Source organism: Vigna angularis, chromosome 1, assembly GCF_016808095.1.
Source record: "Vigna angularis cultivar LongXiaoDou No.4 chromosome 1, ASM1680809v1, whole genome shotgun sequence".
NCBI lineage: Eukaryota > Viridiplantae > Streptophyta > Magnoliopsida > Fabales > Fabaceae > Vigna > Vigna angularis.
The window spans coordinates 19707917-19719592 of record NC_068970.1 but is presented as its reverse complement, the minus strand read 5'-3'; the positions used below and the strand labels follow the sequence as shown (position 1 = coordinate 19719592).

At 31.5% G+C, this 11676-nt stretch overlaps 2 protein-coding genes across 3 annotated transcripts; both read right to left on the bottom strand.

Annotated features, from left to right (window-relative positions):
• Nucleotides 1–330: 330 nt before the first annotated feature.
• LOC108322666 (salicylic acid-binding protein 2) lies at nt 331–2832 on the bottom strand. 2 transcript variants are annotated; one of them, XM_052868070.1, is made up of 4 exons: nt 2326–2832; nt 1158–1283; nt 960–1051; nt 331–523 (listed from the first exon to the last, which is right to left on the bottom strand). In XM_052868070.1, exons 1-4 carry the CDS (start codon nt 2689–2691, stop codon nt 400–402), a joined length of 708 nt encoding a protein of 235 aa, XP_052724030.1. In that variant the 5' UTR covers nt 2692–2832; the 3' UTR covers nt 331–399. The 2 variants fall into 2 exon arrangements, with proteins under 2 accessions (XP_052724030.1, XP_017410316.1); XM_017554827.2 differs by lacking the exon at nt 331–523 and having other exon boundaries at nt 581–1051; nt 2326–2826.
• Nucleotides 2833–5894: 3062 nt separating this feature from the next.
• On the bottom strand, nt 5895–11159 carry LOC108322648 (autophagy-related protein 101). The gene is made up of 6 exons (XM_017554798.2): nt 10915–11159; nt 10734–10819; nt 10277–10372; nt 10017–10176; nt 9715–9880; nt 5895–6356 (listed from the first exon to the last, which is right to left on the bottom strand). The coding sequence occupies exons 1-6, from the start codon at nt 10982–10984 to the stop codon at nt 6281–6283; spliced, it is 654 nt and encodes a 217-aa protein (XP_017410287.1). The 5' UTR covers nt 10985–11159; the 3' UTR covers nt 5895–6280.
• Between the last annotated feature and the right edge of the window lie 517 nt (nt 11160–11676).

Below are 11676 nucleotides of genomic sequence, written 5' to 3'. Positions count from 1 at the left end.
ACCAGCCAGTCTTCGTTTCTCTCTGTCACCAACTCCTCGCCTTGCGGCGAGAGAATCAGCATGCGCCCAAGTACCATTTCGCCATTCAAATCCCGAATCTTACTCATTTTGCCTATGTTCGATTAGGAACAAATTTATGGGTTTGGAATAAATTTTGTCACATAAAAAACTCTTAATTTTAAAAGAAATTCCACATAATAAAACATTTTTACACTAGCGTGGACCACATCATCACAGTTTAACGTCGTTTGTTAAAACTTAACGGAGATGGCAAAATTGGCTCAATTTTACAAGTATATAGATCCAATTTTGACAGTTTAAAAAACGAGGACCCACTTGAGATTCTCCAACAAATATGAGGACGATATGAACGTTTAAACCTAAAATAAAACATCCAGACTAGGGTTTTGTATGGTGCAACAGGAAGAATGGTATGAGGAGAAGAGGTAGGGAGAAAACAAGAGCCAAGGAGTTTCTTGGTGTCCAATATGATAGATCCACTTCATTTACCACCACAGCACACCTGTGAAACATGAAAAAATAAACGAAGAGCATAGAGGCGGAATAGGAGAAAGCCGAAGGAGTTTCTTTTATTCATTTTTTCTTTATAAATTAACATAAAGAAATTCAAGAAATGAAAAGCTCAGAATGAATTTGTCTCTAGGATATAACTTCGTACTTATATTGATATTACTCATGGGATATATGAACTTATAATTAGAAGACATGTTAATTTCAAAACGCAACAAATGAAGGCTGCTTCGTGAATTCATGCATATTTAGCAGCTATTTGCTGCAGAGAATCGCATAGTTCTTGTGGCTTGCTAAGCATAGCCATATGATCAGCACCTTCAATCTCTACAACGTTATCGACACCAGCATTCTTAATCATCCAGAGCTGAAAATTCAATGGGATTCCAAGGTCCTCAGTGCAAACAATAAAAGCAAGAGTAACTGACCCATATCTCTCTTTAGAAAAATTTGTCTGCTGAGACAAGTCTTCGATGAAGAGGGAACTTGGTCTTAACAGAGTTTTGGCCAATTCTATATCCTGCAAAATCGAATCCTTATTTTTATTTTCATGAAAAAAAATATATTACTTTTTTCCATGCAATACGTTGTGGAATAGAATGTATTGCAACATGTAATATTTATACCTCAACGGAGGATCCTTGGTAGAGTTTGGTGGACGAGAATTTGGGACCAAAAAGAACTACTGTTTTCTTTTCACTCTGCAAGAATTCACAGTCCAACCAATTCGGAGCTGGAACACTCTCAATGTACTGTTTAAGTCAAGAAAATGGCCATGGTAAGCTTATTTTTCCTATTTTCTTTGATTTCTTAGAAAACAAGATGCAAATGTGTATGTAACTATTCAGAGGAGAAGATAATATTTTTTATATACTTTTTGCATTTGAGTTATCCTTGCAACAGATGTTATCTTATCTGATGAAAACTCTATTATTATTATATTCATCGTTATGTTGAAATTTACAGAATGGTTAACTATTTAATAAATAATCTTGATATTGTAGACTTGATATTAGTATATAATACAGTTAATATGAATATATATGTATGTCTATTTTTTAAAACAAAAGGTTAATCTTTATGCATGTATTATTAATTAAAATAAAAAGATGTTGCATCGTCAGTTTACAATTAATAAACTTATCTAAATGTATTTCTTATTTATGAAACTATATATTTCTAAAAGGAATATGGTTGCATATTTGGGAAAGTTGGGCCATGTTACATCTTTAAACCCCGGTTTGTGTTGTGGAGCACTATCAACATTATCGATAGTCATCAAAGACGGAAATTTGGGACCTATAAAATATTATTTTTTGTTATATCTAATTATTAAATTAAAGGACATTGATACATTAACAAATTCATTTAAATATGTAATCACACGATAATCCAATTTAATTCACCAATTATTTATCTATATTACTATAAAGTACTAACAACGTCAATTCATTTAATTCACTAATTATTGATTTATATAGCTATTAAATGATTGTGTTGATTGTCAAAATATCATTTGTATATATTTTTCATGAAAAAAGGAAAGTTAAAACTTAATAGTAATCCTAATATAATTAACTTAATTTTACTTTTATATGTTTTAAATTATATATATAACATTGGTTTTAATATATTTTAATAAAGTACTAAAAATGTTTTAAATTCTGGGAAATTTTTTTAACACAATTTATTACAAAATATTATGAAACTCCAAAAAATAGTCCTGTGTATATTTTGCTAGGGGTGAAAAAATGGTGGAAATTTGTAGGAAGTAGTGTATGATGAGAAAGAAACCTTTTGTAAAACATAGGATGGCTTGTGCTGAATATCTGGAACAACAGCTGTTAAGAAAACACCAACAGCAACTTTTTCTGGGAATTTCTCCATGGCAAGTGCTATGTTGAGTCCCCCAAGACTATGACCGACCAGAATAACCTTTTCATCTGAGGGAATTGTTGCCAATAGCTGCAGCAAAGGTTCAGAGTACTGTGAGAAACTATGAACATCTTCAATCTTCTGCAGATTGGTGCCAGAAGCTGCAAGGTCCAACACCGAGACCTTGTGGCCAGAAGATTCCAAGAGTGGCTTCAGCTTGTACCAACTCCAAGCTCCATGGCAAGCTCCATGCACCAGAACAAAATGCTTTTTTTCTGAACCCATCACCTTTTCTTTTGATTTTTCAGTTCTCTTTTCTCATATGGCCTAATAACAATAATATATATACACACTGAAATGCGTCCGATTTGTACACAAAAGTTGAAATTATTGGCAATAAATGTTGATTATTTTGTTCACGTGAGAAGAAAAACATTCACACGATGGAGAAAGACTATTTCTTATTACTTTGCACAACGAATGAATGAATTGGAGACTTTAATTAAACTTTTAGCCGAATTCACACCGATGACTATTTCACAACAGTTTATAAGAAAATAAATAAACAAATAACTTTTAGCCTTTAAATAAAATAATTCAAAAACACATAAATATTTAAGAAATTACATATTTTAAATTTTGATAGAACAAATTTAATAAATGAAATGAAAATTTATTTATAGTGACTGGTTTATAGACTTTGTGGAAATTTAGAATACCAAAATTTCTTTCATTCATTAATTACACTATTGAAATATAAACTTAAAAATTTATTTCATTTATTTAAATTTGAATATTTTTATTAATTCTTCCAATTGACTTTTTTTTTATTTTATAAATTTTAGATTTTAATATTTTTAAGCACTGGACATTAATGGTGTTACAATAAGCATTGCAAAGAAATGTGTCGTGCAAGCAAATAGTGCAGAACACTTAATGGGAGAAAAAGACAGATCAGAAAATTAGAAGACTACTCTCTTTTTTTTCTTTCAGTTTTTAAATGCTTATATTAAAGTGATAACATTTAACAATGGAGGGACCAAATTCGTGATTAATACGATTTGCTGGGTCACCAGTAATCAGTTCGAAGACTGTTGTTAACATCTTCCGCAATTTATAACTCAATCATCACGATCAGAAAAGAAAAAAAGCTATTTTCATGAAATTGCTGGGAGATTCCCAATGTTTTGGTTGAATTGGAATAAGGATGTTTTTCTAAGTGATGTTTCGGTGTGCCAAACATCCCTTTTCTTGCTCTGTACAATCGACGGCGTGTGAGATGACGTGCACAATACATTTCGGTACTCAAGTCAGTCGAAATTCAATTCCTATTTTATAGAGTTTAAAAGAATTTGATTAATTAATTTATCTCTGATTATTAATGTAAACTTTAATCGCTTCATAATAGTTGTTATGACATTAATTACATCTTAATTCAATTTCGAAACTCTATTTAACTGTTGTCGAAACCGAACAGTCAAGAGATGCTCTCGTGACATGTGAATCCCGTCGATCCACTGTAAACCTATGGTAACACGTATATTAAAGTGATAACATTTAACAATGGAGGGACCAAATTCATGATTAGTGCGATTTGCTGGGTCACCAGTAATCAGTTCGAAGACTGCTGTTAACATCTTCCGTAATTTATAACTCAATCATCACGATCAGAAAAGAAAAGAGCTATTTTCATGAAATTGCCGGGAGATTCCTACCATTAGAGAAGAATAAGTTACATCAATCTTTCCTTTCAAAAATATAATAATGATGTGTTTTTTTATAATTATTTTTTTAATGTTTTTTTTCAATAAATAGTCCCTTGAAATTTCATCACACATTATCTCCTTAAACTACAAGAAAATCTGTAATCAACATTAACTCAAAATTAAGAAAAATGATAAATAACTGACACTAACAACGAATCAGAGTCCGTTTTGCATTAGTATAAAAATAAAATATCCAAAACTAAATGTGTTAAAGTAATTATGTTATTAATTAAATTATTAAAGTGATATAATTAAGATAAATTTATAACTAAAAACATAAATGTGATGAAAAATTAATGTGTAAAGATCATAAATAATATTTTAATTTGATAAATAGTTAAATTAAAAATATTAAAATTTAAGAAAAAATAATAGACACAAATTCATAATAGATTATGGTTTTCACTTGTATATGTGTATACATAATTTTTTTTCTTTTTCCTTTATTTCTATCAAAAAAATTACTCAATTATTTAAAGGATTTAACTATTCATTTGTTATGGATGTATAAACTAACACTCCAAACCACAACAATTTGGCCAACCACCATACCAACTAATTCCAAACACAAAAGTACATAGAAAAAAAATGCAGTACGATGTATTGAATACTTGTTCTAACAAAACAAACAAAGTGTACTGAGCATACAGTCGTGTACCAATAGACAGACTCAAGGAATTTAACCCAAGAGGACTTGTCTCCAAAATAAATTTTAGTAAGTCAACAACTAACATAAGTATTTAAAAAATAAAACCTATCCCCTTTTATTATTTTTAAGGGAAAAAATAATGAAAGAGAGTGAATTGCAAAAAACATTAGATTATTACTTCCTGTACTCTATCAAATATTTCCCAGCACTATGTCATTCTGGATTTCATTTTCCTTAACACATTAAAACAAATCTGGAAATTTTTGTCCAGAAGACAATTACCCCACTTCTATTATGAAAATTTTCCGGAAACTACTGGATGTTTTTTATGGGTGCAGCGATAAATTTTATTGGGTGCATGAAGGATTAACCTATATATTAGCCTCCAAGCACTGCTTAGCCCATTTTACGATCAAACAACTTCTATGGATTTGATTCCTTAAAGTGTGAAATACATTTTAGAAAATACAATACACTTATATCTATTTAAACAATAAACAATTTAAAATTGTAAAACTAAAGTACATATTTAGCAAAATCTAAAATAAATTTTAATATCATTATTCTGTAAAATGCGTCGTCTAATGTAACTTTTATAATACTTTTAGTTTACATCTAAAGGAAATTGTTTTTTGAACACAAACAAATAAATCAAAACTCAAATTCTGAAATATTAATGCATTTATTTATATATTTCTTCGTCCCCTTATGCATTTTGTTGAGTCTTGAGGGCATATTACATACAATTAGAGAAAGAAGGATGAAGATGTACGAGTGTTTCTCTCTTTGGGGGTGACAACTCAACGAAATAGACAAGACTGAAGAATAGCTTGCTGAACGACAGAATCTATTATGACAGATACGTATCTTAAAAGCAAAGGAGCATAAAACATTCAATCTAATTTGGATTCTGTGTCCCATTTATGATCCAATATACAAAGAAAATGTGTTCCGTGTCCCATTCGTGACCCAGGTAACGAGGGAAGGTGTCGTGACGCAATTTAGACAAACAGATTACGAAGTAACAAATATCGATTCAAAAATAAATAATCAATATGCTGATAATTCCATAATTTACTGAAAGCATTTCTATATTTTATCATAATCTTTACTGCAAATTTCTCAACGACTTCACCACTATATCATATAAACTGAAAGACCTAAATTCAAGATTAACTTCCTGTTATGCTTCAAAGGAATGAAGCGTTTCAGTTACCATGGATAAATGTGTTGAGAGATGAGTAGAATAAAGACTAGATACAAAACGAGAGCTTTAACAAGGATGTATATTTGAAAAAATATATATTTAAGTCATTTTGCACCTATAGATTCTGCTATATGCTATCCACGATGAGATTGAACCCTGCATTCCTTGGCTTTCTTTAGCATCATATTTCAAGCTTAAACATATGAACAAGAATACCTTTAACCCCATAGACCGCTCTACAAACTTTGACAATCAACTTAGCATTGTTGGATGCCCTGTCTGGAGCATTCTCTTGATCATGTCCATCCCAAATGCAGAATCTGATGAACTGGTCATTGACAGCACAAGGTTAACTCAGCAGCTTCAGCATAACTTTCAAAAGTAAAAGTAACTAACTACAATTCATGACGCAAGATGCGGAGGGTAGTAATCTCATCCAATATAGATATTCTGTAAATCTAGGCTCATGGAATAATTGTTGTTTATACTAAACAACCAATCTGAAGATCTTAACAAATTATATTTCCTTCAGCTTTTCAAAATAAAAATAAAAAAATATAATCTCAAGGCAGTATATCATTAATGTATGGGATATGTTGCTAAAAGAGTGGTTATTAGTTTGACTTGTTGCTGCTAGAATTTTGGAGATGTTGCTTATTGTGTTTTTATATATTTGCTGCAAGACATCTATTTCAGATTGTCACGTCTTTGAAATTCTGTTTTCCTCTTTCAGTTTTAGAATAACAAAAAAAAATATAATATCAATAAATAAATTATGTTTTATGATAATTCTTAAAATATGGGTTTAGGTTTATCTCATTAGATTGTAAGGTAAGGATTGTTCAAATTTTATAAGTTTTATTATCAAGTCGTGTCTATAATCAATATCAGACTATACCATCACACACATGAGACTGCAATTAAGATTGCCACAAAAAGATGGCCGTCTAATGCTATCTTAGAATTTGGATCTATAACATAACTTGATTCTACAAAACTGTCTTGTCCAATGAGAACTGTTTAAACTCTACAAACTTTATTTAAGTTAGATGAAACTAAATCACCACCCTTGAGATTGCCATTAAGGTAGTTCTCAAAGGGACCGCACCTAAGACAATCTAAAAGAGACCACAATGTAGAGAACTTTTCAACAATAATTCTAAAAGCTCTTTATAGTGTCGCCGATCACAAAGCAAATATCACAGAATTGTTTTGCAGAGACCCTAATTAGCATTTGACCAGTTAATTTAGGGAATACTTTTGCAGTGACACAAAATTTTAGAAATATTAGTAATAAGTGACAACAAAATAATATAAAGTAAAGGTCATGAAAAATATAGTTGTAATACCTATTCTACAATGATAGATGGAGGGGCTCCCCAATAAGTAGGGAATATAAGCTATCAAGGTCAAGGCATTCATTCTGCTAAAAGAAAGAACTTTGGTGCAACAAGAAGGGACGGATTCCTTGTGAACTAGAGAACATGGGTTCAAATCCTAGAAAGAAATCTCTGCTTGCAAGAGTTAAGGCTGTGTACATTTACCATTTGCTATGTTGAAGATATGATGAAATTTAGGAGACATTAAGGAGAATAAAGAGCCATCACGATAAATTCGCTTGAATCTATTATGCATGGTCTTCAATTAATACTATGCCTTGAGGCACTACTGAAAAAAAAACCCTGCTTCTGACATGTTTCCTTAAACACTTGAGAATATCTTGAAGCACACATAAAACAACAGTGAACAGTGTACAAATGCACAGTGGACGAAAAGTATCAAATTATGTACAGTGCTACAGTTGGTGACTGACAATAGCAGACAACACAGAAAAATGTCAAAAACAGAGACAAGCAGAGCGGCAATAAACCTACTCTAGTACAAAGTTGAAGACTAAATTTTGGTGAAATGCTAAAGTTAGTACCAAGTTGAAGACTAGATTTTGGTGAAATGCTCGAGTGAAGAAGTACTAAGCAGCATCTCTATTTATAATCATTCATGTTGAACTACATTAAGAGCAATAATTGGATGATGCAACGCCCTAGGAAAATGATAAGCCACTACAAATGAATCTACCTTTTAGCTATCATAAGCATTAAGTCCGAATGAATACAAACAATTTCAAACAGAGAACATGATGCAAGCATCCGACTTGAATTTGTCGAATTAGAGATGTCTTACCTAACTAGTAATGACACCTTTATTTACAAATGATTCATCACAAACAAAGCAAGAAAATAGGTAAAGCAAAAGGGTGGACATTCAAATTACAGTAAAAAGTTTTGTCATGAAATTAGGTAAAATTAGTGGGTAACAAATATCACATACTAAATAATGTCGACACAAATATTCTTTAACACTGATCCCAATCCATACAAAACAATTTATGATTTGAAACTTTTCAAGTTATGCAGAATAGATACCTTCTCAATAAATTTACATTCTCCAAACAATAAGCTGATGCAATGCTCTTAAACAATGAATGTTACTAAACACTACCCTGAAAATAGTTTTCATGAAAATGTAATTTATGTTCTCTGCCCTGGTCTCTCTTCCATTAAACTCTGCCAACAGTAATTTTCAACACTGATCCCAGTCTATATCAAACCATTTATGATTTCAAACTTTTCAAGTTATGCAGAAGAGACAGCTTCCTTTCAATAAATTTACATTCTCAAAACAATAAGCTCATGCAATGCCGCTTAAGCAATGCATGTTACTAAACACTACCTTGAAAATAGTTTTCATGAAAATGTAATTTCTGTTATCTGGCTGGTCTCTCTTCCACTAAACTCTACAGCAAAATTCATTGCAGTACGCATTAAAGTCTGCAATTCTTTCCACCAAGCTAGACCATAGCCATTCAATTTTTTTCTGCCTCCACCTAATTACGAGTAAAATTAACAGTAAAGCCTAATCTCACTATGTGGAGTTAGCTGTATGGATCATTTGACGCCAGTGTGGTCCAGTCAAAACTTAATTTGCAGTGAAAGAGAAAAGCCATTTAGAATGGAGTATTTTCAAATAGTTCTCATCTACTGGGTGAGGAGGGGGAGGTCTTATCTTAATTCTTAACATTTTATTATTTCATTGGACTACTAACATGACCAAGCCATATATAGGGTAAGTTTTTGCCATCTTTTACTTGAAAAATGTCACTCAGTTTTTCTCTCATATACGATTGTCCCTAATTTTATATTTCTAGTAAATCCACTAATCTACCACGGCCTTCCCTATGCACTGAACCCTTTTTTGCACTTGACTGACCAATATAAACTACAACCTGTGCATTATCAAATCCCTTTCTAATTTCGTAGATAATTCATGATCACAAGCACTTTCGAATCCTTTGAATGGTCCCCCAGTGTTGGACCTAAGATGCCTAAATTGTGCAGTTTGTGGCAGTGTTATTCTGAAATTTTACCTCTAGAGCATTGTTTATTTCATCTTACTACATTTTATTACAATATATGTACTTCAACTTAATCCCACTCAATCCAAAAACCTTGGACTCCAATAGCTCATAGATTTTCTACAAGTCATATTGAAAAAAGAAAACTTGAAAGATATCATGTTATCAACACAATCAACCAAGTAGAACACTGCCTTAAAATCAGAGCGGTCAGAATATTAAAGAAATATAAGAAATGCAAAATCACAACTGATAAGGTGTACACACAACTCACCTAGGTATTGTAATTTCATAGGGAAATGAAACAGCGCCCTCAAGATTTGGAATTGGTGGAACGTGATCCTTTTTCTCATTAACAAATTTAATTATCTGAAACAAAACCTCACGCAGTGCTGCCTCCAGTGCTGCACTACGGGCATTTCTATCCTCCAACGCTCCCTCTACACATAAGAAACACAAACGGAGGTAAACAGCATCCTACCAATAAACGTCTAAGTAAAGGAGTGAAAACACTAAATTAGTAGGAGTGAAACATCATAAGAGATTTAGTTTGACAAACAGAACAAGCAACTGCACCTCCTGGATCTACAACTTTGGGATGATGATACTTGCTAGAATGCAACTTATGCTGAGCCACATTCAGATTAATATACCACTGCTCCCAATACAAACGTTCAATCTTGTTACTGAACCAAGACGCCTGTTTGTTTTTCACCTCATAGAAAGATAAACATATCTGCACTATCCAATTCACAACCCCGTCAAAATACTAATTACAACAAAACAAAATCAAAATACAATAACCCTACTATCACCATTTTCACCATATCACTGACCTGACTCTTTTTGTTTGGGTGCTTCTCCACCCAACAAACAAACTGCTCAATCTTTTCATCTATTTTCTTTTCAAGCTCTGCCTCTCCACATTGCACCTACGCACCAAGAATGATATAAAAAACAGAACACAATACAATTAGTTTATTTAGCGTGTTTAGGTGAGTGTTTGCAAAATTGATTCTGATTAAAATTTGTTTAGAAGTGAAGCAATATATACTTAGCTGTTTTTATACTAAAAGTAACATAGTAATAAAATTCAATATAAAAATTTGTTTTTCAACCTAAAGTCTATCTAAACTTGCTTCAACTCACTTAATTTTAGACCAGAACCATTCTTCAACTCGAAACCAAACATGCACTTATAAGTGATTGTAATGGATATATGACAGTTAAAAAGAGTACTAAAGATATTGAAGCACAAGTGATAATAGCCCTATATTGAGATAGAAAACATACGTAAGTTACATCAAAAAGCTCCAAGTCAACGTCTTTAGGGCGCACAAGACCCAAGGCACGGTGAAAGACGATGGTGTGCAATATGCCTGCAACACCGTCACTGTGGTTATTGCAATTGAACAAAACCAACAACAAAATCATAATTGAGAAAATTGATTAGCAATAGGAGCAGCGGAATTACATCGCAAAACCTCACGTATCTCGAAATGCTCGAGTTCTAATTCCTTGAGCTGACAGACCTCACAGTTCATGATCGAATGAAACCCTAGGAAGGCTGCGTGGTGTAGGTGTAGGAAGAGGAGAAGAAAAAACGTAGAGTGTTCGTGATCCTACTGTACAAGTTCCTAATTACTATTAGTTCTTCATGTTAGCTATCAGAGTGGGAGAGAAAGCGCAGATGATGACTTTCCCTTCTTTACCCATAACAGATAGTATATAATACCAAATTTCATCAAACATTTGTCATATCAACTAACTAATTATAAAGATTTTTTAACTTTTTGTTAAAATATATTTAGTTAATCCTGAAACTTTATCAATCAATATTTAATATAGCTAGTATTTACAGTTATTATTAACTTTTAACTAATTATATTTATTTCAAACTATAAATGCATAGTTCTCAATTATATTTAATTAAAAACAAATTTTTTAATTAAATTACATTTCCATATTTTTTTTATGATATTAATATTTAATCTTGCTTATATGACATGGTATCATACCTACTTAGTGTTAAGATAATTATCTTTCAATAGTGTGCATTTAGCTCCAAAACAAATTACACAAAACATTTTTAAATATTATCTCATAAAATAATAACTGAAAATATATTCACAATTAAAAAAAATTATTTTAAATTTTTATTGCATTTTTAATTATATTTAAAAAACAAAAAGTAAAAATAGAATATTTAAGTACCAAATTCATATATATTTTGATA

Excerpts from the sequence above, each read along its gene's own strand:
- LOC108322666 (XM_017554827.2), bottom strand. The coding sequence starts at position 2,691 with ATGGGTTCAGAAAAAAAGCATTTTGTTCTGGTGCATGGAGCTTGCCAT. Across the intron at positions 1,284-2,325 it reads CATCCTATGTTTTACAAAAG|TACATTGAGAGTGTTCCAGC; the intron begins GTTTCTTTCTCA and ends TGACTTAAACAG. Across the intron at positions 1,052-1,157 it reads ACCAAGGATCCTCCGTTGAG|GATATAGAATTGGCCAAAAC; the intron begins GTATAAATATTA and ends TCGATTTTGCAG.
- LOC108322648 (XM_017554798.2), bottom strand. The coding sequence starts at position 10,984 with ATGAACTGTGAGGTCTGTCAGCTCAAGGAATTAGAACTCGAGCATTTC. Across the intron at positions 10,373-10,733 it reads AGCTTTTTGATGTAACTTAC|GTGCAATGTGGAGAGGCAGA; the intron begins GTATGTTTTCTA and ends CTTGGTGCGTAG. Across the intron at positions 10,177-10,276 it reads ACCCAAACAAAAAGAGTCAG|ATATGTTTATCTTTCTATGA; the intron begins GTCAGTGATATG and ends TGGATAGTGCAG.